General features: G+C 42.3%; 2 protein-coding genes across 3 annotated transcripts; one reads left to right on the top strand and one right to left on the bottom strand.

The window, feature by feature from the left end:
* Positions 1–4,812: 4,812 nt before the first annotated feature.
* On the bottom strand, positions 4,813–14,086 carry gpn1 (GPN-loop GTPase 1). The gene is made up of 13 exons (XM_068728834.1): positions 13,904–14,086; positions 13,203–13,296; positions 12,105–12,211; positions 11,866–11,903; positions 11,025–11,103; positions 10,324–10,418; positions 8,013–8,058; positions 7,782–7,928; positions 7,178–7,260; positions 6,699–6,738; positions 6,235–6,325; positions 5,860–5,967; positions 4,813–5,231 (listed from the first exon to the last, which is right to left on the bottom strand). Exons 1-13 carry the CDS (start codon positions 14,057–14,059, stop codon positions 5,125–5,127), a joined length of 1,191 nt encoding a protein of 396 aa, XP_068584935.1. The 5' UTR covers positions 14,060–14,086; the 3' UTR covers positions 4,813–5,124.
* A 2,902-nt stretch (positions 14,087–16,988) lies between these two features.
* LOC137886386 (C-type lectin BML-1-like) lies at positions 16,989–21,312 on the top strand. 2 transcript variants are annotated; one of them, XM_068728844.1, is made up of 6 exons: positions 16,989–17,058; positions 18,259–18,358; positions 18,434–18,573; positions 19,195–19,344; positions 19,683–19,806; positions 21,160–21,312. In XM_068728844.1, the coding sequence occupies exons 2-6, from the start codon at positions 18,289–18,291 to the stop codon at positions 21,228–21,230; spliced, it is 555 nt and encodes a 184-aa protein (XP_068584945.1). In that variant the 5' UTR covers positions 16,989–17,058; positions 18,259–18,288; the 3' UTR covers positions 21,231–21,312. The 2 variants fall into 2 exon arrangements, with proteins under 2 accessions (XP_068584945.1, XP_068584946.1); XM_068728845.1 differs by lacking the exon at positions 16,989–17,058 and adding an exon at positions 17,695–17,794.
* Positions 21,313–24,222: the final 2,910 nt, after the last annotated feature.

Raw genomic sequence — 24,222 nt, 5'->3', positions numbered from 1 at the left:
AATGATGCAGTCTGAACCAAGACAGTTTAAAGAATAGAATAAAATACCAGAGTATAATGGAATATAATAGCATATATTATAAAATAGAATGAAATAAAATAGACCAGAAAATAATAAAACAGAGTACAATGAAATAAAATAGAATACACTGCAGTAGTACAGTAATAATACTGCAGTAGTACATTAATAATACTGCAGTAAATGACGTTACATGTATATAAAAGTACTGCAGAAGGAAAGGAAGACGTGTTTCACCGGACAGAAACATAAACACACGTTATGTTTCACATAAAATAAAGAAAATATAAAAACAAAATGCAGTCAAACTTCTGACAGGAGACCAGGTTCTGGTTGGTTCTGGTTGGTTCTGGTTGGATCTGAGGAAAATGTCAGCTCTAAATTTAAAGGCTGACAGCGAGCCGTTAGTCATCCCGACTGTATTAATACTGGAGCATGAACGCCTCCGTCTGTCGCTCTGGTTCAGAGCCAAACCGTCGCTCCTCATTCAGGCTCAGAACCACACACCATTGATGTTGATAAGAGCTTTGATCAGAGGAGTAAGAGTCGGTGTGAGAGTTCACTGCTTTTATTCTGAAGGTCTCAACTGGGTTCATTTAAGTGGATCACGTTAGAGTTTATATTTGCACAGTTGGTCAAAAGTGAGTGACGGGAAACTTTGGAGACAAGAATTCTGGCAACCGATCGCCAAAAAAAAAAGAAGTTCACAACATTTCTGTTGTCTCCACACGGCTCTCAACATGGCGACGGCCGAGTCGCCGGCTAGCAGCTAACGGTGCTAACAGAGCCGACACACAAACGGAGTAAAACTGAAGGTGTGACATCACAGCTGCTGCAGCTGGAAGCTGATTGGCTGCAGGACGATTAGTCACGTGACCTCCGACTCCAACACGACTGACAGCCAGCAGGGGACTACAGTTCCCATCAGGCACCAGGGCAGAACACAGTGTTCTCACACACTATATCCTCCTCTCCTCTCTCTACACTGAACCAGATGATGTAATGCAGCTGCAGTGTGTGTGTGTGTGTGTGTGTGTGTGTGTGTGTGTGTGTGTGTGTGTGTGTGTGTGTGTGTGTGTGTGTGTGTGGAGGCAGCTAGGTGAGCGAGAGGCTGCAGCAACAAGGAGAGAGAAACCTCCTCCACATCCCAACTGGTGATGTCATCTGCAGCCAATCAGCTGAGAGCTCTCAGAGAGCGTGTGTGTGTGTGTGTGTGTGTGTGTGTGTGTGTGTGTGGCTTCAAAGTCAAATCAGCATTCAGCAGAAACAACAACACATCTGCAGCACAATGATTTTGTTGAGGAGCTGACAGAGAACAGAAAGAATATATTAAAATATAAATATGAAATAGAATATCAGAAAATAAAACAAAATAGAACAAAACAGTATAATGAAATATAACAGAATAAAAGAAAACAGTAAATGAAATAATAAAACAGAGTAGAATAAAATATAGTAGATAATAAAATAGAACAGAATAGAATCAAACAGAGCAGTCATGTGATATGAAGGGGGCGGGGCTCTGCAGGCTGCTGCTTTCGAGGACCCACAGCAGATTACCTGGAAGCCATGACATCATCTCTTGAGTCCGGACGATGATGTCACCGACAATGAGGTCACTGCACTGCACTGGACAGAGTGATGTCATGACAGTGTGACAGAAAGAGAGAGAGAGAGAGAGAGAGAGAGAGAGAGAGAGAGAGAGAGAGAGAGAGAGAGAGACACAGAGAGACAGAGACAGAGAGAGACAGAGACAGAGAGAGAGACAGAGGTGAGACTGATTAGATATAAAGAAGTGTGTGTGTGTGTGTGTGTGTGTGTGTGTGTGTGTGTGTGTGTGTGTGTGAAGAATGAATGAGCAGTCTCACTCTCAGCCAGCAGTCGTGTGTTTGTTTGTGTCGGCGAGGCGTCGTGACTCTCAGCGTTTCTGTTTGTGCTCGTGTCTGTAGCCCACTGAGGAAGAGGAGGAGGAGGAAGAGGAGAGACAGAGAGAGAGAGAGAGAGAGAGAGAGAAGAGAGGGGAGAACAGACCAGAGTGGGTTGAATGTCAACTGAGTCACCGCAGAGGCTTCTAGAGACGGACCTGAGAGAGAGAGAGAGACAGAGAGAGAGACAGAGACACAGACAGAGACAGAGAGAGACAGAGAGACAGACAGAGACAGAGACAGAGACAGAGACAGAGAGAGACAGAGAGAGAGACAGAGAGAGAGACAGAGACAGAGAGAGACAGAGAGAGAGACAGAGAGAGAGTAACAGACAGACGGAGAGACAAACCACCATGCCTTAATTAAAAAAATGTTTTGTCTTCCTGCAGATTTCAGCACATTTAGTGAGAAGAGTTTTGACAGAAACACATTAAAAACACATATTGAAACACACACTGAAACACATAGAACCCACACTGAAACACACTGAAACACATAGAACCCATACTGAAACACACTGAAACACAGAACCCACACTGAAACACACTGAAACACATAGAACCCATACTGAAACACACTGAAACACAGAACCCACACTGAAACACATTGAAACACACTGAAACACATAGAACCCACACTGAAACACACTGAAACACATAGAACCCATACTGAAACACACTGAAACACAGAACCCACACTGAAACACACTGAAACACATAGAACCCATACTGAAACACACTGAAACACAGAACCCACACTGAAACACATTGAAACACACTGAAACACATAGAACCCACACTGAAACACACTGAAACACAGAACCCACACTGAAACACACTGAAACACATAGAACCCATACTGAAACACACTGAAACACAGAACCCACACTGAAACACATTGAAACACACTGAAACACATAGAACCCACACTGAAACACATTGAAACACACATAACCCATACTGAAACACATTGAAACACACATAACGCACACTGAAACACATTGAAACCCACACTGAAACACATTAAAACCCACATAACCCACACAAACACATTGAAACACGCAGAACCCACATTGAAAAACACTTAAACACATATAACCCCCACTGAAACACGCTGAAACACATAGAACCCACACTGACACATTGAAACACACATAGCCCACACTGAAACACACTGAAAAACATAGAACCCACACTGAAACACACTGAAGCACATAGAACCCACACTGAAACACACTGAAACTCACACAACCCACATTGAAACACATATAACCCACATTGACACACATAGAACCCACACTGAAACACACAGAACCCACATTGAAAAACACTGAAACACAGAACCCACATTGAAAAACACTGAAACCCACACAGAACCTACACTGAAACACATTAAAACACACAGAACCGACATTGAAACACAACCCACATTGAAACACATATAACCCACATTGACACACATAGAAACCACACTGAAACACATTGAAACACACAGAACCCACATTGAAAAACACTGAAACCCACACAGAACCCACACTGAAACACATTGAAACACACAGAACCGACATTGAAACACAGTGAAACACACCGAACCCACACTGAAACACACAGAAACACATTGAAACACACAGAAACATTGCTGCTATATATTATGTTCCACAGAAAGTGATGAAGTGAAGCGGGACCGATGTTACTCATCTTTACAAACATTCAGACATTTAAACTTGATGAAGTGTTTTTTGTTTATTCTGAAATCACTGCAGCAAAGTTCAACAACGAACGTAATCAAGAACACCTGAAGCATGAAGCACACTTCAAAGGACCAGCTCGTAATGGATCTTAAAAGTTATTTCTCTATTTTTTTGCGTTTAAAGTTTAAAAAATAAGATGATTCGAGTTAAAATAAAAAATGTTTGCGATGCAACTTATGTATTCAAGTATGCAAATTAGGACACAAAACTAAAGGTAAATCAGTAAAAAGTACAATATTTGTCCCTGAATCCAAGTGTAAAAATACTCGAGTACCTGAAGTTTGCACTAAAGAGCAGTACTTGAGTAAATGTACTAGCTACATTCCACCTCTGCTGTTTCAGAGAGTGGGAAAGTGACTCAGATGCTCTTCAGTCTGAAACCACGCTGCAGCGTAGGCGGCGGCACAGATGGGCGAGAATCTGAATCCATTCAGAGCTCCGACATGAATGAAGAAGAAGAAGATTAATAATGATCAGAAACATCAGAGCACACAAAGCAACGACTGTCAGCGCTCCTTTTGTTCACAACGTGGTGCGTTCAATGAAGTGAACAGAGTGTGGGAGTTCAGAGAGAAAAGGGAAGTAAACATGAAACACCTGAACCTTCATGAGGAGGATCATTACTGGACTGCGTTAGCATTTAGCTAGCTGGAGCTAATGAGCTGCACTGACGGGATTGAGACTAAAAAACTCTGAAATGCATCTTCAACTGAGCTGCCAAGCAAAATACACTATGCACACATTTAAACGTGCTTTATTCACACATTTAAATGGACTTTATTTGCATATTTAAATTAGGTAATATGCAAATATTTGGTGCAAAATCCACCCCTTTCAATGCAAATGAGCCCGATTGCAAAAACAGTCCGATCCTCAAAGATGGCCGCCGGTCCATGCCGATTGTGAACGCTGGCTGGTTGGCGTAAAACGCATCACTTCCTGTGCGCCAGCGAGGGAAAAGTTACACAACTCCGATTGGCTTAGCGAGCATTGTGTGAACCATCGATGTCATATGTCATTTTGATATCACAATATCAATATATTTGTAAAAGGCCGATCATCATCATCTCCATCCTTTCACTTTGTTTAAGCCACAAACAGAAAATGTCACAAATGTCATAACTTTGAACTAAAAGCTCACTTTTATTTGCAGATCATGAATCCTTTCAAACGTCAACAGTAATGAAAAACACAACAGAAGCAGAATAGAAGAGTCTTTTCTCATAAAAAAATAGAACTTTTGTTTTTCTTCTCAGGGGGGAAGCAGCCAATCAGCTTCACTGAAAGAGGTCACAAGGTCACACAGGAAGTTCAGCTCAGAGAGTTCAGGTTTACGTGCTGTTCTTCTGTTCCTTCTCCTTCACCGTCTCTCTCTCAATGTCTGTTCTCCTGTCAGGGGTCAGGGTCAGAGGTCAGAGGTCAGAGTCAGGGTCAGGGGTCCTCGGGCATCGCACACTTCCTGTTCCGGACCTGAACAACTTCCTTCCTCTCCTTCAGGAAGGTTCCAAAGGAGTCAACTTCTTTGCTCTCCTCCGTTGCTAGAAATGAATGAAAAACATTTCCTTCAGATTTAAATTCATGAATTAAAAACATGAATATCTCATCAATAAATATATACAGTATATGTAAAGATATAGAGTAAAGTGTACCTGAGCAGAGAATGAAGTGATTCTCTCTCTGTGTTATTAAAGCTCCTCTCGTTGTTCACAGAGCCGGCCGCCCTTTAGTGCATGTGAGCGTTCCTTTAGTGCATGTGAACATGCCCTTTAGTGCATGTGAGCGTTCCTTTAGTGCATGTGAACATGCCCTTTAGTGCATGTGAGCGTTCCTTTAGTGCATGTGAACATGCCCTTTAGTACATGTGAGCAGCCTTTTAGTGCATGCTAGTGCATGTGAGTGTTCCTTTCAGTGCATGAGAGTGTGCCTTTAAGTGCATGTGAGCTGCCTTTTAGTGCATGTGAGCAGCCTTTAAGTGCATGAGAGCATACTTTTTAGTGCATGCTAGTGCATGAGAGCGTGCCTTTTACTGCATGTGAGGCATTAGGTTAACACCGTTCGTTCTGTTAGCACTGTTAGCTTCTAGCCGTTAGCTCAGCCAGCGCCATGTTGAGAGCCGTGTGGAGGCAACAAAGAACGGTGTGTGAACGGGCGTTTCTCTTTTCTCACCGCTGTGATCGATGTCGTCCGTGTCGCTGTCCTCGTCCTCCTCCTCGCTGTCGTCAGGGTTACCACGTGTCATGATGAGGTCACTGGGCCCGGCTGTGTCGGCTCCCTCTGCAGACAGGAAGCAGGAAGTCAATCGTTAAAAGATACAACAACATAAAATACAGAGCAACTAGCCTGCATCTATACTGGACACTAAGCTAGCTGGCGTAGCACTGAGCTAGCTCACGTTACAGCTCACCTATATATCTCACTGCTAACCCTGCTAATGCTAACATCATTTCCTGCTGCTTCACATTGAAACACTTTAAGTGGACAAACGGGGTAAATAGTTCTTCTTGAGAACCGGTAGAGGTTCTCGTCATCGGTCAGCTGTACCGGTTGAAGGTGTGCTCGTCATGTCCACGGCTCCCAGGTCCTTCCTGAGTCGCTCCAGCTGCTCCTGCTGCTTCCTGCTCTGAGCGTCCGCCTGATGGGACAGGAAGTCAGTTAACACTCTTTCAAATTTTTCTACAAAATAAAAGTCCCGCTCCTCTGTGGAAACAGAACCATCATGAGTAGAAGTAGAGAGAACTACAGCATGTCTTTAGTGCAGAACAACTCAGTTACAATGATATTAACCATTAAAAATGAAGTTTTACACAATCTGGTTAAAGTAAACGGTTTGTTTGTGACGAGATAATAAATGAGACAAATAAAATGTTAAGCTTCGTTTGGTCGGCTTTATTTGACGTGTTCGTAACACATGGTGTGTTCAAGGACCGTCAGAACCTTGGTGATTGTTGGCGGGTTTTGGGCTTCAGAGGGTCAGAACAAGGAGACGTGTGAGGACGGACACTCACCAGCTGTTTACGGAGTCTTTCATACTCGGGTCGATAGTCTCTGAGGAAAGAGGAAGAGTTCAGTTCATCACTCAGAGAACTTATCACATAATAAATATATTATATCATAAATAAATATTGTTTCAGTGTTGCGTTAAAATGGGAAGATTATGGATTTGTCCTTCATGACAGTTTAACAATGAGTTTAGAGGCAAACAAGAGAAGAAAACATTTAAATATCTTCTGCTATTAAACTTAAATGTAGCAGCAGAGGTTAAGTCATTTATAGCCTAATTAAAATATTGCTCATGTAAAATAGTGAAACTATGAAATATTAAAGACAGGACGTGTCAGAAGCTTCTTTTTTAAGCTTTTACTCCTTTAAATCTGTCTTTAGCTCAATAATGGAATCAGTATGAATACAATCGATGGTCTTTATAGAACATAAAGAAACGTGACGACAAACCATCTGATGACCGAGTGAAACGGTTTAAAGTCACCTCTCGTACTCCACGACGGCGTCCTCCACCTGAACAAACAGCTCGTCCAATCCGCTCCCCGTCACCGCGGACACGCCCACCACCTGCAGACACGGAGAACACACAACCTTTAGAACCGTGGTTCTACTGACCCTCTTTACTCCCCTGCTGGGTTCTACTGACCCTCTTTACTCCCCTGCTGGGTTCTACTGACCCTCTTTACTCTCCTGCTGGGTTCTACTGACCCTCTTTAGGGTTCTACTGACCCTCTTTACTCTCCTGCTGGGTTCTACTGACCCTCTTTACTCCCCTGCTGGGTTCTACTGACCCTCTTTACTCTCCTGCTGGGTTCTACTGACCCTCTTTACTCTCCTGCTGGGTTCTACTGACCCTCTTTACTCCCCTGCTGGGTTCTACTGACCCTCTTTACTCCCCTGCTGGGTTCTACTGACCCTCTTTACTCCCCTGCTGGGTTCTACTGACCCTCTTTACTCTCCTGCTAGGTTCTACTGACCCTCTTTACTCTCCTGCTGGGTTCTACTGACCCTCTTTACTCCCCTGCTGGGTTCTACTGACCCTCTTTATTCTCCTGCATGGGTTCTACTGACCCTCCTGGTCCTCTTACCCTCAGGTTGGTGTAGAACTCGTCCAGCACCAGACTCATGGAGCGCGTCAGGTTGCTGACGTATGACGTCTCCTGGTTCAGAGCGTCATGGAACACCTCAAAGTCCTGCATCCACTCCACCGCGAAGCTGTGGTCGATGATGTCGGTCTGCAACAAGAACAACAAGTCAAGGAATCAACAAGACGAAACTGTGAAACAACAAGTCGCATGGCTGACAGGAAGTGACCTCACTTTGTTCATGGCGACGATGAAGGGCAGCTTGGTCTTGTAGAGAATACTGGAGGAGGGACAGAGAGAAAGACGTGAAACCAGAGCTCCTGATGGATGCTAACATGCTAAAGCCACCAGGAGAGCTGCTGAGTCCAAGTACAAATAATAAAAGAACAATACACTAGAATTATACACTATATATTATATTAATATCGTATTAATACCACCTGACAGGTTAAGTCTGTGTCTGTCCATCATTTTATCACGTTGAACATTAAACTGTCATTAGCGTATGAATTCTGTTCCTCGAGTCCAGTTGGACGATTGTGCCAAATTAAAAAAGAAATTCCTTCCAGGTGTTCCAGAGATGTGAGGATAACGAGAGACAAAGACATAATGTCTCCGGCACAAATACAAAGTATTTAAAAACAAAGTCTAAAGTCTCATTAAAGTGCTTTGGTGCTAGAATCTCGTTGTTTCCTGATAATATTACACACAGTACCACTGTGTAAACACTTCATATTTCATACACAGTGTGTAGTTCTCGCTTCTGCTCTGGTGGCGCCCCCTGCTGGATGTATTCAGTATAAACACTGTTTTACATCACATGGTGTGTGTGGATGGGGAATCCGTCTCTGTTTCAGTGATATTTGAGACAATTGAATCAGTTGTGATCTTTTGTAAGAAAAAGAAAAAAGAATAGCATAATATTTGCATTTCACATATATAACATACTTTATATGATTTAAAGTTTTCTTTTCTTTCTATGATTTTAAGAGCCGTCCAGTGTTGTGACATTTGAATACGTGACTCGTAGTTTTAGTTAAAGTAACAGATTTTTGAAGTCTGATTGAGTGCTTGTGTTTGTTTCTAGTGATGTCACTGCGTTCATAGATCTCTAATATTAAATAGGTTAAATAGGCAGTGGTTGAGTCAGTGGTTCAGTCAGTGGTTGAGTCATTGGTTCAGTCAGTGGTTCAGTCATTGGTTCAGTCAGTGGTTCAGTCAGTGGTTCAGTCAGTGGTTCAGTCAGTGGTTCAGTCAGTGGTCCAGTCAGTGGTCCAGTCATTGGTTCAGTCAGTGGTTCAGTCAGTGGTTCAGTCAGTGGTCCAGTCAGTGGTTCAGTCAGTGGTCCAGTCAGTGGTCCAGTCAGTGGTCCAGTCATTGGTTCAGTCAGTGGTCCAGTCATTGGTCCAGTCATTGGTCCAGTCATTGGTCCAGTCATTGGTTCAGTCAGTGGTCCAGTCATTGGTTCAGTCAGTGGTTCAGTCAGTGGTCCAGTCAGTGGTTCAGTCATTGGTCCAGTCATTGGTTCAGTCAGTGGTCCAGTCATTGGTCCAGTCAGTGGTTCAGTCAGTGGTTCAGTCAGTGGTCCAGTCATTGGTTCAGTCAGTGGTTCAGTCAGTGGTCCAGTCAGTGGTTCAGTTATTGGTCCAGTCATTGGTCCAGTCAGTGGTCCAGTCATTGGTTCAGTCAGTGGTCCAGTCATTGGTTCAGTCAGTGGTCCAGTCATTGGTTCAGTCAGTGGTCCAGTCAGTGGTCCAGTCATTGGTTCAGTCAGTGGTCGAGTCAGTGGTCCAGTCATTGGTTCAGTCAGTGGTCCAGTCAGTGGTCCAGTCATTGGTTCAGTCAGTGGTCGAGTCAGTGGTCCAGTCATTGGTTCAGTCAGTGGTCCAGTCATTGGTTCAGTCAGTGGTCCAGTCAGTGGTCCAGTCATTGGTTCAGTCAGTGGTCGAGTCAGTGGTCCAGTCATTGGTTCAGTCAGTGGTTCAGTCATTGGTTCAGTCAGTGGTTCAGCCATTGGTCTAGTCAGTGGTCCAGTCAGTGGTTCAGTCATTGGTCCAGTCATTGGTTCAGTCAGTGGTCCAGTCATTGGTCCAGTCATTGGTTCAGTCAGTGATTCAGTCAGTGGTCCAGTCATTGGTTCAGTCAGTGGTCCAGTCAGTGGTTCAGTTATTGGTCCAGTCATTGGTCCAGTCAGTGGTCCAGTCATTGGTTCAGTCAGTGGTCCAGTCATTGGTTCAGTCAGTAGTTCAGTCAGTGGTCCAGTCATTGGTCCAGTCAGTGGTCCAGTCAGTGGTTCAGTCAGTAGTTCAGTCAGTGGTCCAGTCATTGGTCCAGTCAGTGGTTCAGTCAGTAGTTCAGTCAGTGGTCCAGTCAGTGGTTCAGTCAGTGGTCCAGTCATTGGTTCAGTCATTGGTTCAGTCAGTGGTCCAGTCAGTGGTTCAGTCAGTGGTCCAGTCAGTGGTCCAGTCATTGGTTCAGTCATTGGTTCAGTCATTGGTCCAGTCAGTGGTCCAGTCAGTGGTTCAGTCAGTGGTTGGGTCGGTACCTGCAGGCGTACAGCATGTTGGACATGAACGTGACGGGGCTGACGCTGCGGGACGTGTCCATCACGTAGATCACCACGCAGGGGAAGGATGAGGCCTGAAACGCACAAATTACACATTAACCCGGTGTAATATAACCGTAATATAACTGTAGTATAAAGTCCTGCTCCTCTATGGAAACAGAACCATTATGAGTAGAAGTAGAGAGAACTAGAACATGTCTTTAGTGCAGAATAACTCAGTTATGGAGTCTCTACATGTTATAAATATTAAACTATTGACATGTTTCAGCCTCTCCTCTCCTCTCTGTGTTCACTTCCTGAAGTTCACTCAGAGTTTCTCTGATTTCTGGTCACATGACTGTTGGTCTCAGATGAATCAATCATGACGTCATAGTTTCACTGATGAGTTCACACTTTAATGTTTTAACACAATCTGGTTAAAGTGAACGCTTTAATTCTGACGAGATTTTAAATGAGAACATGTAGAATAAAATGTTTTTACAGAAATATCACAATATTAAGCTTAGTTTTGTTGCTTTTTCTGACGGAAGCGTTCGTCGGATATGTGTTCAAGGACCGTCGGAAAGATGACAATCTGACGATAATGTTGTTTATTTTTTACAGCTTCTGGCTGTGATGAACGGTGTAGTGTTAACTCACTGTGATGTGACCAATAAGAGAAAACAGAGAGTCAGACCCACCAGAGTCTCTGTGATGATGGTTCCAGACGCAGACCAGGTGAAGATTTCAATCTGACCCGGGGTGTCGATCAGAATGTAGCTGCAGAGGAGACAGGAGACATGAGAGGACAGGAGAGGACGGGGGACATGAGAGGTTATGTGGAGGAAGACGACAACGACTGAACACAGAAATGTTTTATCATTGGTATAAGCAGCTCAGCGACCTACTGCTGCCTTCAGCTGACGTCACCACAGAATAGCTTAATATTTCATATATATCAAATCTATGATTTTAAGGTGTTCTTTTCTATGATTTTAAGGTGATGTTTTCTACGATTTTAAGGTGTTGTTTCCTATGATTTAAGGTGATTGTTGGAGAAAAATAACTTTTAGAATGATCAGTTGTTATTGTTTAACATACAAGGCTCAGTGAAGTCTGTGACTACTGTGTGAAATCTCTTCACACTTGTTATCCTCAGATGTTCCTCGTTTAGCAGTCACTGTGACCTTCTGCAAGGGACGATTGTATATCTTACTAAACGCCAAGAAGACGTTTGCTTGTGCGGAAGGGGCAAGTTCAAGACATGCCACGTAGCTTTATGCAAATGAGTCTGTGCAAACGCACTTGTGTGTTATCCGAAGTATAAATATCAGAGACTCAGAGACGGACCTCTGAGCAGCCTTGATACATGACTTGTATGTGTTTCAACTCTGTCTCCTTCTTGCAAGAATAAATGTCCTGTGATTATTACTTTTATATCGGCTTCAAGTGAATTTCTCTAACAGTGATGTTTTCTATGATTTTAAGGTGATGTTTTCTATGATTTTAAGGTGATGTAGTTAAGGTAGTGCCAATACTCACCGGTGGTTCTGCTGCTTCTTCTCCAAGAAGTGCATCACCTGAGGAACAGAAAACAAAAACACACTCAGTTTGTTGTTTGTCATGATTTCATCAGACACTTTGAAACTAAACTGTTTCAACTCATTTATTACATTTATAACAGTCCAACGTTTTAGTTTTAAGTCGTCGACATCTTTTGATTTCAATAGTTCAACTCTTTGGTTCGATATCATAGAGAGGCGGAGTCAAGACTGAGTCACCTGATCAAAGCGCGTGGCGAACAGGTTGAGTGACGTCACGATGCCCCCGTTGGGTCCGAGGCCGTACTGCTTCATCACCTCCTTGTAGTTGACAGTGTCTCTGATGTCTGCGGGACAGAAGACAAACGGACGGACTGAAGGCTACAGAGAGAACTGAGAACCGAATAATGTCTGTCTAGACCAACTCTGCATAAAGAACCTTCAAATCTAAAATGAGGAATGTGCTGTAATTACTGTAACAAACCTTTTCTCTCTTTTCTGTGGACTTTATATACGTAGTTTGGGGTTCAGTTGCTCTTTAAACACGTAGTTTGGGGTTCAGTTGCTCTTTAAACACGTAGTTTGGGGTTCAGTTGCTCTTTAAACACGTAGTTTGGGGTTCAGTTGCTCTTTAAACACGTAGTTTGGGGTTCAGTTGCTCTTTAAACACGTAGTTTGGGGTTCAGTTGCTCTTTAAACACGTAGTTTGGGGTTCAGTTGCTCTTTAAACACGTAGTTTGGGGTTCAGTTGCTCTTTAAACACGTAGTTTGGGGTTCAGTTGCTCTTTAAACACGTAGTTTGGGTGTTGAGTTGCTCTTTAAATACGTAGTTTGGGGTTCAGTTGCTCTTTAAACACGTAGTTTGGGTGTTGAGTTGCTCTTTAAATACGTAGTTTGGGGTTCAGCTGCTCTTTAAATACGTAGTTTGGGGTTCAGCTGCTCTTTAAACACGTAGTTTGGGGTTCAGTTGCTCTTTAAACACGTAGTTTGGGTGTTGAGTTGCTCTTTAAATATACGTAGTTTGGGGTTCAGTTGCTCTTTAAACACGTAGTTTGGGGTTGAGTTGCTCTTTAAATACGTAGTTTGGGGTTCAGTTGCTCTTTAAATACGTAGTTTGGGGTTCAGTTGCTCTTTAAATACGTAGTTTGGGTGTTGAGTTGCTCTTTAAATACGTAGTTTGGGGTTCAGTTGCTCTTTAAACACGTAGTTTGGGTGTTGAGTTGCTCTTTAAATACGTAGTTTGGGGTTCAGTTGCTCTTTAAACACGTAGTTTGGGGTTCAGTTGCTCTTTAAATACGTAGTTTGAGGTTCAGTTGCTCTTTAAATACGTTTCCTCACCGATGTTTGCAGGGAAGGGGACCTCGTGGACGGCCGGGTCCAGGTTGATGACGTATGGAGGAGTTTTCAGAGAGTGGAGGTGAGCCGTCAGCCTCTGGAGGAAACAAACACTGGAGTCAGAACGGAGGTTGGTGGAGATGATGTTATTATTATTATCAGCCTCACAAGGACATTTAGATATTTGTTAATTACTGGTATCTCTCTCTCCTCTCCTCCTCCTCTCTCTTTCCTCTCCTCTTTATCCCCCTCTCCTCCTCCTCTCTCTTTTCTCTCTCCCTCCCTAATAATAATAAAACAGGAAAGAATATTAAATATAAAACAAGTACTTTAAGTACTCAATTACTAAAATATAATATATAAATATATAAAAAATTATAAAATATATTATAATAAATATAAATATATATTATATATCAAACAAGTATTATAAATAAGTAAATCAGGAATAAAACAGTACAGAATATTAAATAAGTAAAAAATCCACAATAACTAAAATATTATATATATACAGACAGAATAATGTAGTATTTGGAATAGTACTTGATATAGTACTTGACAGGCTATAATGGAAGCTAGCAATAGCCTACAGCAGAATGCTAATAACGAGCATCAGCTAGCAAACATGCTAACATGCTAACAGCTGCCTGACGAAGCTAACTCACGCAGTTAGCTCTTCTGTTAGCCACACGTCGCCAACTCACCTGAACGAAGGTGGTTTTCCCGGAGCCCGCCATGCCCAGCACGATGAGACACACGGGTTTGTCTCCCGGAGTCCCGCTGTCTGTCCCCGCCGCAGGACTCTCCCGGTTCTCCGTTAAAACCGCCTCAGCACCGGGACACTGCTCCGCCTCGGCCATGTTGTCTGATGTTGTGGGGAAACTACCGTGAAGACACTGGTACTGTCGTAAAACGTGACGCTGGAAGGAGGAGCAGTACTCACTACTAACCGCGAGAGGGGAGCATAGGCTAGTGTTTCTTCGGCCAAATCCCAACGTCCCCCCTCACGGACTCACGGACTTTGAGGCGCGCTCCCGCGAAGTCCGTGAGGGTCTAGGGTTGTCCCTCTGTCAAATCCTCAAGTGTTTGAGGTTCTCTGGCATGTTGAGCCCTTTATGAACCCTTTCCGTAAGTCAGCATGCTGACTTAGCCTAAGGGAATTACCCACAAGTCATAGCAACGTGACGTTAAACACGGGGTAACCAGTGGACGCATGGAGACGTTAAAAAAAAGAAGGTGAACAAAGAGGACGGCTCAGTGTGTTCAGCTGTCTTATTATATTTACTCAGAAACATGAAGGGTTAAAGATGGAACAAAAAATAAACTTGAAATCAGAGGATATTTATTTATTTATTTATTTATTCATCAAATATTTGAAGATGTTTTGACATAAACGAATAGATTATATAAAATGACCTCATCTAGTGAGGAAAGAGCCTGCAGACGTTCAAATCAGGGAGTACAAAGTATGAAATAAATACACACAATTATACATCTTATTTTTTGTCTTTGTTGTCATGGTAACGTGATATGTTGCAGCAGAGTGCTGTCCCTTTCATATTTATACCATTTGGAGCCCTTGCAGCCTCTAACCTTCGGGACATGTTAGTACATTCAATGCCCTCGGGATATGATAGTACACACATGAGCCTTTTGGGACATATTAGAACATATTAGTCAAAACTTTTGGGATATGACATAAATACACTTGATTACTTGCTTGATTGTTGAATAAACCTGTAAAATAAATCTTACTTGCTTGATACACCTGTAAAGGAAATAAAAGTACTCTGATATACCCACTCAAGGGATCTGGAGAACTCAACCTGTCTCTGAGAACACCTTTGTGCTCCACATGAACCCCTTGCTGACCCGGCGTTAAGACGAGGCTCCTTCCTATGACGTGAAGGTGAGTGTGTATTCTTCCTGTAAAACTTGAGACTGGTGATAGACATTAAAACCATACAAAATAAAACAAACAAGGCTGTTCACAGCGGGGAGGTCCACCCACAGGTACTACCTGCCTCAGAGCAGTTAAATCGTCTGTTCGCTCGGTGAAGTGAGCCTACGTTAACCGGACCCCTTTTCAAAAATCCTCCTTGAAATCGTTGCCCAACATTGAACCGTAGTAAGGAACCTCAGAGGCGGGAGAAGACACTTATCCTGGTGTAACTAGATGGTCTACTAAAGACCAGAGGCCTAAAACAGACCGGCCGGGGCTCTCGTGTCATTCTTGATATCTGATAGAAGAAGACCACCGGGGATATCTGCTGGAGAGAGAAAACGCAACACAACACATAAAGTTCTATGTGTTGTGTTCTTTTTTGTGTTAGTGCCTACAAAAAATCTTGATGAATCACAAGAATCCTACCAAATGTAAAGGGATCCATGACGACGGCTGGTTCTGCTGTGTGAAGGCGTTCCACACAACAGACTTTGAGGATACAGAAGTAATGAGAACAAATGTAAATGTGACAGCCATGAGATTATGAGACAATGGTCACCAACATTGAAAAGGCTTTAGTGTCTTTGTTCTTGAGTTTTTTTCATCTGTATATACTTTGCATGGCTTTGTAGTTGCTCTGTGTCTCTTTGTAGTTGCTTTATGTCTCTTTGTAGTTGCTTTGTGTCTCTTTGTAGTTGCTTTGTGTCTCTTTGTAGTTGCTTTGTGTCTCTTTGAAGTTGCTCTGTGTCTCTTTGTAGTTGCTCTGTGTCTCTTTGTAGTTGCTCTGTGTCTCTTTGTAGTTGCTCTGTCTCTTTGTAGTTGCTTTGTGTCTCTTTGTAGTTGCTCTGTGTCTCTTTGTAGTTGTTTTATGTCTCTTTGTAGCTTTGTGTCTCTTTGTAGTTGCTTTGTCTCTTTGATGTTGCTCTGTGTCTCTTTGTAGTTGCTTTCTGTCTCTTTGTAGTTGCTTTGTGTCTCTTTGAAGTTGCTCTGTGTCTCTTTGTAGTTGCTTTCTGTCTCTTTGTAGCTTTGTGTCTCTTTGTAGTTGCTTTGTGTCTCTTTGTAGTTGCTTTGTCTCTTTGTAGTCATTTTGTCTCTCTGTAGTCATTTGCCCTCTGTCTCAGCCAGACATCTACTCCTCTCCACTCCAGACAGCAATGATAGCTCACAGCCAATTCACTTTGTGATTGAAGAAAGCAACTTTTGGATCTAACAGAGATCTGTACAAGTAAAAACATAAAGACTCAAACACACTCAGCACTCAGGTGGTTCAGAGTCCATCTACTCTCAGATTGGACCAATCAGAGCAGAGCTGGATAATACTGTCGGATAAAGTACTGGCAAAAATAGACAAAAACTAAATTGTAAATATTATACAAGCATAATCTAACACATCAAATAATTCAGTACAAATGTGAAGCATGAGTCTATGGTCAAAATGTGGTTAAACTTTGCTCTATGTTCGGATGGAGACCTGCTGGCTCATGGCCAGTCAAATGTCTGTAATTGTCTGCACAGTCATGGTCAGTTGATGTCAGCTTGACTAAGCCAGGTTGTGACTGAGAGAGAGAGATATTTTAAATGAAATAGTGTTTCTTATTTTACCATCTGTACAGACGTTTGCTAATTAATGTATGTATGCTGAGGAATGGCCACATTACACTCCAGGCCTCTGAATATTTGTGCTGTCAATATTTGATCAAACATACACGGGACATTGCCAGGGGACAGGGAGGAGCTGGAGTTGACTTAAGGTCTTATTTTTGTATTGATTTTGTCACGTTGTCCATCACTGTTCTGCATTTGATCATCATAAATACACATAGATTAGCATTGGCTCTGAGTATTTAACGGTGGGAAAGATCAGACTGACATCCAGACGGACGGGCAGCGAGGAACGAGAGCGACACACCTGAGGTGAGTCTTCTTTGTCTTTCTGTGTTTCAGGCGAACAGAAGAAGGACATTTGACGTTCCACCAGCTCTGCTGATTTGATACGCAGTGGAACGTCACGGCTTGAACCTCCCTCACTCCAGCTTTGGATGAAACCACCACTTTTAAAAAAAGAATCACTCGTTTGGTTCGTACATCTGTTGCTCCCTTCGCAATTATAATACAGGCTTGGGCAAACGCCATTGATAATAATTTAATCCAAATGCGTAATAACAATTTTAAGTCATGTGTATAGTTAGAAAACCTATGTAACAGACTTGGAAAGGGCATTGAAGGAGACGACTCTGAGGGTAGTTTCCCAGCATGTATTTGCTGCAGAAGACAACATAACACACATTGGTTGCTTCCTGGTCTCACTCGCTCTGTACAGTCGCTCCTAAACATGTAAAACAGCAGAATTCACACAAAAGTAATGCCGAAATCTCTGCGTCGTGACGTTATACGACAGGGCAGCATGACGTAAAAATGAAATGCCGCCAAAAAGGCTAAATGAAACAGCCACTATACTTATATTTTAACAGTCAAAAAGGCACGTAGCAGCTTGATAAGGTCATCGCCTCAGCGTTTAACAGTTCCATTCCCGAAGAAAACAACAAAACAACAGTGCAACAACATTCTTCCACACAACTTACCCTCAGCAACAGGACACACCGCTGTGAGGGGAAGACGGGACTACGGGAGCTCAGGAGGAACAGAAGAGGTGCGATGCAAGATAAAACATCGCTAAATAAAAATACCTCATTCAGAAAAAATTCACATATTCAACAGAATCGTTAAATGACAAACAAAATTCAAATATTACAAATCGGAAATAAGAAATAATAAAGTACATTTTTAACTCTGTTACACCTACATCAAAAATACTTCAGTTACTGAAGACTACATGTTCATCTACAATGTTATATGCTGTATTTATTAATGTTATTGCAACATATCCTAAAACAACGGTTCATATGTCTTATTCCTCAATTTGTTTTCCTATGAAACGTGACGTCATTGCATTCGTACGGCCTTTTTAAAATGATCGTTATTCTTAAGAGGGAAACGACAGCAGTCTCCTGGAGAGTGGTCCAATTACAATACTGTTGTAAACATGCCAGAGTTATTAAACTAGTGGGCTGTGTCCAATAAAGTAAAAGTTTGTGATGTTTGTATTTTTGCAAGTTGTTAAACGGAGTCAGTGAGCCCTGAGCCATGCGTCTGTTTGAGGTAACCGCCCTCCTTCTTCTGGTGGTGATGATGTCCATGTCGCACTCTGCAGCCGGTGAGAAGCAAATAGTCAGATAATAATGTTCTACTCAGACAACAGACATCTTATTTGTGTTTGTTTTTGTTTCAGCGCCTACAAAATATCTTGATGAATTGTGTGCAAATCCTACCAAATGTGAAGGGATCAATGACAACGGCTGGTTCCCCTTGGGAGAAGGCCGCTGTGTGAAGGCGTTCAACTCAACAGACTTGAACTTTGAGAATGCAGAAGTGATAAGAACAAACACACACATCATACTAGAGACAGTACATGTGACCTCATTCTTGTCAGACAGACTACGTATGAGACAATGTTCACCAACATTGAAAAGGCCTCACCACCTCTTTTACAAAGGAACAAGACACACAGACTTTGTGTTGCAGTTTGAGTCTATTTCTAGTTGTTGTGTTTTTATTCTTGATTTGTGTCTCTTTGTAGTCATACTGTGTAGTAGTTGTCATGTCTATATGTAGTCATTTTGAGTCTCTTTGTAGTTGCTTTGTGTCTCTTTGTAGTCATTCTGAATGTCTTGGAGGTTGTTTTGTGTCTCTTTGTACTCATTTTGTCTCTTTGTATTTCCTTTGTGTCTTTTAGTGGTTGTTTTGCTTCTTTTCATAGTCATTGTGAGTCTCTTTGTAGTCTTTTTGTGTGTCTTTATAGTGCTTTTATGTTTCCTCGTGGTCATGTATTCATCTCTTCCTGGTTCATACGTCTTTCAGTGTCTTTTTGGCGGTGAAGGCCAGGGAGGCCCACTGCCTCTGCCCTGTAGGCCCGTCCAGTAATCCGTCCATGCAAATAGTCATGGTGAAGTGTAAGTGAAGAATAATTATTCTCATTTCTGTTGATTTCAGAAAGCTTGTAACCAGTACACATCAGACAACAACTTCACGGCACACCTGGTGTCAATCCACAGCATGAAGGAGCTTGATCAAGTGGTTTGTGCCATGTACACAGTCACCCCAAGAAGACCTCCTTACTGGATCGGACTCAACTTGACATACGTAAGCAGTTAATGGTCCATTCAATCATAAAGTAGCTGACAGTGTGGACAGTGTTTATACACATTAATGCATGTTTCTAGGTGTTGGAGAGATCCACTGCACACGTTTTAATGGTGGTATGAAGCCTTTGGTGTCTCCAGAGGGAGCTGTTGGAAGTCTGATAAATGACCTCAAGTGATGTCACTTGAGTCAATATTGGTTGGATCTGAAAGATAGAAAATTGTTAATATAGTATAATATAGTATTTTGTTAATATGGATCAGTGGACGGTTGGATGAAATGAACAACACTATGAATGTCGGCAAAACTGTAATCTTTCAACTCTTTGTTCTTTGCAGCACTATGAAAATAATCTGATTTACGACTGGACCGATGGCACTGGCTACGATTTCGACTACTTCGCTTACCAGCAGCCGAACTTCTATAATCAGGAACAGGAATGTGTTGAGATTAACTACAACTGTAAGTTACAAATGTAATTTCAAAAATGTTAATAAGGTGAATGTTTCCTGCAAACCTATATTTTGTTCGTAAGATATTGCTTTGCAATATGAGGGTACTTTATGGACGGTTAAGCACCGAGCTGAAACGGGAACAAGGTGTGTTTTATTGTGCTTTATGACCATGTTTATTGACATATTATTATATATTGTGAAGGAGAGAAAAGTAAATTCGTGTTCATCAAAGTAAGGCTGAATGTTGAACATAATTAAAGGCCTCTGGAAACATCAGTACGCTTCACCATTGTCCGGCTGGGGTTTGCTACAATTAGCTACATTCAGGGCTGCTGGACCCGTTACAAGTTACAAGTCTCTGTACGACTGCGGTAGGAGCTGTGTCCGTATTCTCGGCAATAAGTCAGACATGTTCCCAGTGGGTGTTGGCCTTCGACAGGGCTGCCCTTTGTCACCGGTCCTGTTTGTGACTTTCACGGACAGGATATCTAAGCGCAGCCAGGGGGTGGAGTACGTCAGGTTCGGGGGTCTCGGGATCGCCTCTCTGCTGTTTGCAGATGATGCGGTCCTCTTGGCCTCCTCAGATCGTGACCTCCAGCACTCACTGGAGCAGTTTTCAGCCGAGTGTGAAGGGGCAGGGATGAGAGTTAGCAGCTCCAAATCTGAGGCAACGGTGCTCTGCCGGAAACCGGTGGATTGCTCCCTCCAGGTGGGGAGGGAGGGCCTACCGCAAGCGAAGGAGTTCAAGTATCTCCAGGTCTTGTTCACGAGTGAGGGTAAGATGGAGACAAACTCTGGGTCGTGACCGAAAGAAAAGGTCGCAGCTACAAGCGGCCCAAATGAGTTTCCTCTGTAGGGTGGCCGGGCCCAGCCTTAGAGATAGGGTAAGGAGCTCACTGGAGGAGACCCCGGGGAAGACCCAGAACACGCTGGAGGGATTATATCTCCCAGCTGGCCTGGGAACGCCTCGGGATCCCCCAGTATGAGCTGGAACATGTTGCGAGGGAGAGGGAAGTCTGGGTCAGACTGCTTGGCCTGCTGCCACCGCAACCCGACCCCGGATAAGAGGAGGAAAATGGATGGATGGATACTGCAGTAGAAGTACAATCGATAAGATGTTCAAACAGAGGTGTGTTGTGTTTGTGTCCAAATCTGTGGCAGTATATAGAGTGAAAACATTGCTCTCCATCTGCAGAATTTAACGTCCATAAAAGCACTTTTTTTTGTAAGTGAAAACAAAGCACATCAGAACTAAAAGACAACAAAAGATAATTTCCTTATTTGGTCCCCACCAATTGAACCAAACTACAGGTGTCTGTGCTCTCCACTGATACTGAATTGAAATGTTTCTGTTTTCCAGACTGGGGACAATGGAACGACGTGAACTGCATCTACACTAGGCCCTATGTGTGCGCAGTGAAAGTCAGATGAACCATGGTGGTCATCAGGAGCTCAATTTAAGAGAAGAAACTACTGCAGATGGAGCTCCTTGTCTGTTTCACTGTAACCACTGCAAGCACAAGTATTTGACATGTACTGCAATAAATGTTCCTCATCAGCAAACGTGTTGACGACTCTTGTTTCTTTTCTCTTTGTATTCAGCAGTATGATAGCTGTAGAGGGACCCTCCGTACAATATCACTCTGTGAGACAGAATAAAGACAGAGAGACACTGATGACAAAACACAGAAAGCATACCGGGGACATATTAATAATTACAAAAGTCATGAATTTGAATAATGTTGAGATTACTGAATAACACCTGTTATTGATATTGTAGATATAAAATCATGTTTTTACGGTTCTCTTTCAGTAAAAGTTTACATTTAAATGTATACTTTGAAATGCACAAATTAATAATTGAATTAATAAGATGTTAAATTCCCATCATCAGAGCAGATTCACTGAAGTGTGAAATCACAAAATGAACTTAATGGTCACTTTATTATAACCTGAGCAATGATAACACCCGTCTTTACAAAGCTCATAATGTTCAGTTCTTGGTGTTATTGTCAGAAATGTGCAAATTCAATCACATTTAATATTTACTCCAGTTTATTACTGAGGTCATGGGTGAAGCTGCTGTTGTTCCAGAAGACATTAGGACATAAGACACAACAACTGAGGATCAGTCTTTACGCTCAAACCGACTCATGAAGTATAAGACCCCCGTAAGGGCGGAGCCTACAAGGCTTTATGACACCACCTTTCTAGTTTTACCAACATCTACATTCCTGAGGAGCAGAACGATACAGAGACACGTCCACTTGTGAATAAAAGACTGAAGGAAACGGATGCATGATAACATGTACATTAATTATGTTATCCTGAGCTAACATGTCTTCAGCAGTAGAAGACGCTTTGACATGTGGGTTTTGGGTCCTTTTGTTGACTCACTCCAATCCACTGAATTGTTAGTTTTCTAGTTTTGTCAACTTCAAGTTATAAAACTCAAACACTCATGAATAAATAAATAATCATAAGCTGTAAATCAAGCCTCACATAGGCCTTTTATATGAATCACTCGGTCAGATCCTGCTGTTAGTATAAACTAACAAAATCAACAAATACATATTTTTTGTCCCCAGATATCTTAAACACAAATTTGAATGCACACTAATGCACACTCATTTTTGGTGGTTAATGCCTCTTCATAACTTGTCAAGCTATTGCACGCCGCTATACTTCCGTTTCCAAACTGCATGCACACACCAACGTACAACTTCATTGTTTTGAAACTGTTCAAGGGAAGAGGAAAGGAAGAGGGTGAAGCAAGGGATGGAGGCGGGGGGACATGGGTCAGGAACCTCTTTCTACTGGCGAGATTGAACTCCGTGCTGTACTGTACTTTGTGCACTTAAATACAGACCTGCTGAAATTCAACAGGGATTCATTGATGAATTGTAAACACAAGTTTATTGTCTTAACCTAACTTAGCCTAACTTTCTAGTTTCAAGTCTTTTTCAATACAGCATGATGTTCATTTAATAAGTGATGGTAATTGTTTGGCTAATTCTTCCACTCTTTCATTTCCCAGAATGCCTGTATGAGCAGGAACCCAGATTAATACAACCTCAGCACCTTGTTTCCTTATTCTTGCGTGAACTGACATCATTTCACAGTTTAAATTCTGATGATTACTAACCGTACCTGGCATGAGACTGTACCGAGCAGAAGCTGAAATCCTGATTGTGTAATTTCATACATATATCACAGGCAATGCATGTCATTACTGTTTTTATGGCCTTTTTGTTGATACAGCATTAATTAGTTGTTATGTACTGTTCAAACTCTTTACAAAAACTAGATCTTTGTCTTGTAAACCTACTCGTATGTGTATAGAATGACTTTGTTATTTGGGAGTCTCTTAAAGAGAATGAGCATGTTTACTTTGTGTCTGTCTGAGTGATGGACACTTGGAGCGCTATCACTGACCACAGTCCATTGCTTCAAATGTACTTAAAGGGACGAGGCACAGACGTGGTCAGCTTGTTTCATTAACCACGTTGTAAATATTGTAAAGAGAAAAGTGAAGTTGAGAGCAGGAAACAGCGACACCTCGCCTTCAAAGTAAAGGTTGGCTGTAGGCTGTAGCGGTCAATGTAATGAGAGCTGAACTAAATAATAATGAATAAATGGCCTAAATAATGAACATAATTCATAACTTCTTTTACACATGTTGGAGATGAAACTATAAGGAGGCAGAGGAGGCGGAACCAGCCCGGGGGATTTCAAAGGAGGCCATAAGTCAAACACACTTTGTTTGTTGTCTTGTTGTGTGTACAGAGTTAAGCTCTCCATACAAACACTGTTGAATGTGTTCATGGGTTTGAAGGTCTGCACAATGTTTGACTGCCTTAGCCTACATCCACACTAATATCTTTTAGCTTCAAAGCGTTTTAAAGCTTGATACTTAAGATATTTCCCACACAAACTAACAAATTCAGTGGAGAAAACGTAGTTACGAAGCTGCAGGTGTGGCTCTATCTCTCTTCACATGAACACAAATCAAAGTAATTCAAAGTCAGCACACGTCTCTCACTGGTTTCCTGGTTTCCTTGTTGGCTGTACTCAATTGTAGCTCTGCTGGTGGCTGAAGTCTGTGTCAAACTAGAGAGCATTTATGCTTTTGTTCCTTTACAGTTTTTGTGTGAACTTCACAATAGTTGTGTCGAACAAAAGAAGTATTGATAAGAAAAGGAAAGTCCTCTGTTTTGTGTCCATCGTCTTCTTCAAAGCCGCAAAACCTGAATTCAAACGTCCGCTCCGTAGGACTTATGGTGCCGCTGGACACGCCGTTCGTTAATCGCTCCAATAACAGCTGCATCCTCCACATGTAGACAGTGGTAGAGTTATAAAAGGCAGAATTTAACTGCACAACAGCTGCTAGTATAGACAACACTGTCATCAACGCCTGTAATCT

The sequence above is a fragment of the Cebidichthys violaceus genome, unplaced genomic scaffold (genome assembly GCF_023349555.1).
Source record: "Cebidichthys violaceus isolate CVI_PGR_0920_01 unplaced genomic scaffold, fCebVio1.0.p SCAF_43, whole genome shotgun sequence".
In the NCBI taxonomy this organism is placed as follows: domain Eukaryota; kingdom Metazoa; phylum Chordata; class Actinopteri; order Perciformes; family Stichaeidae; genus Cebidichthys; species Cebidichthys violaceus.
The sequence above is the reverse complement of the archived record's forward strand: the minus strand, read 5'-3'. Positions and strand labels throughout refer to the sequence as shown.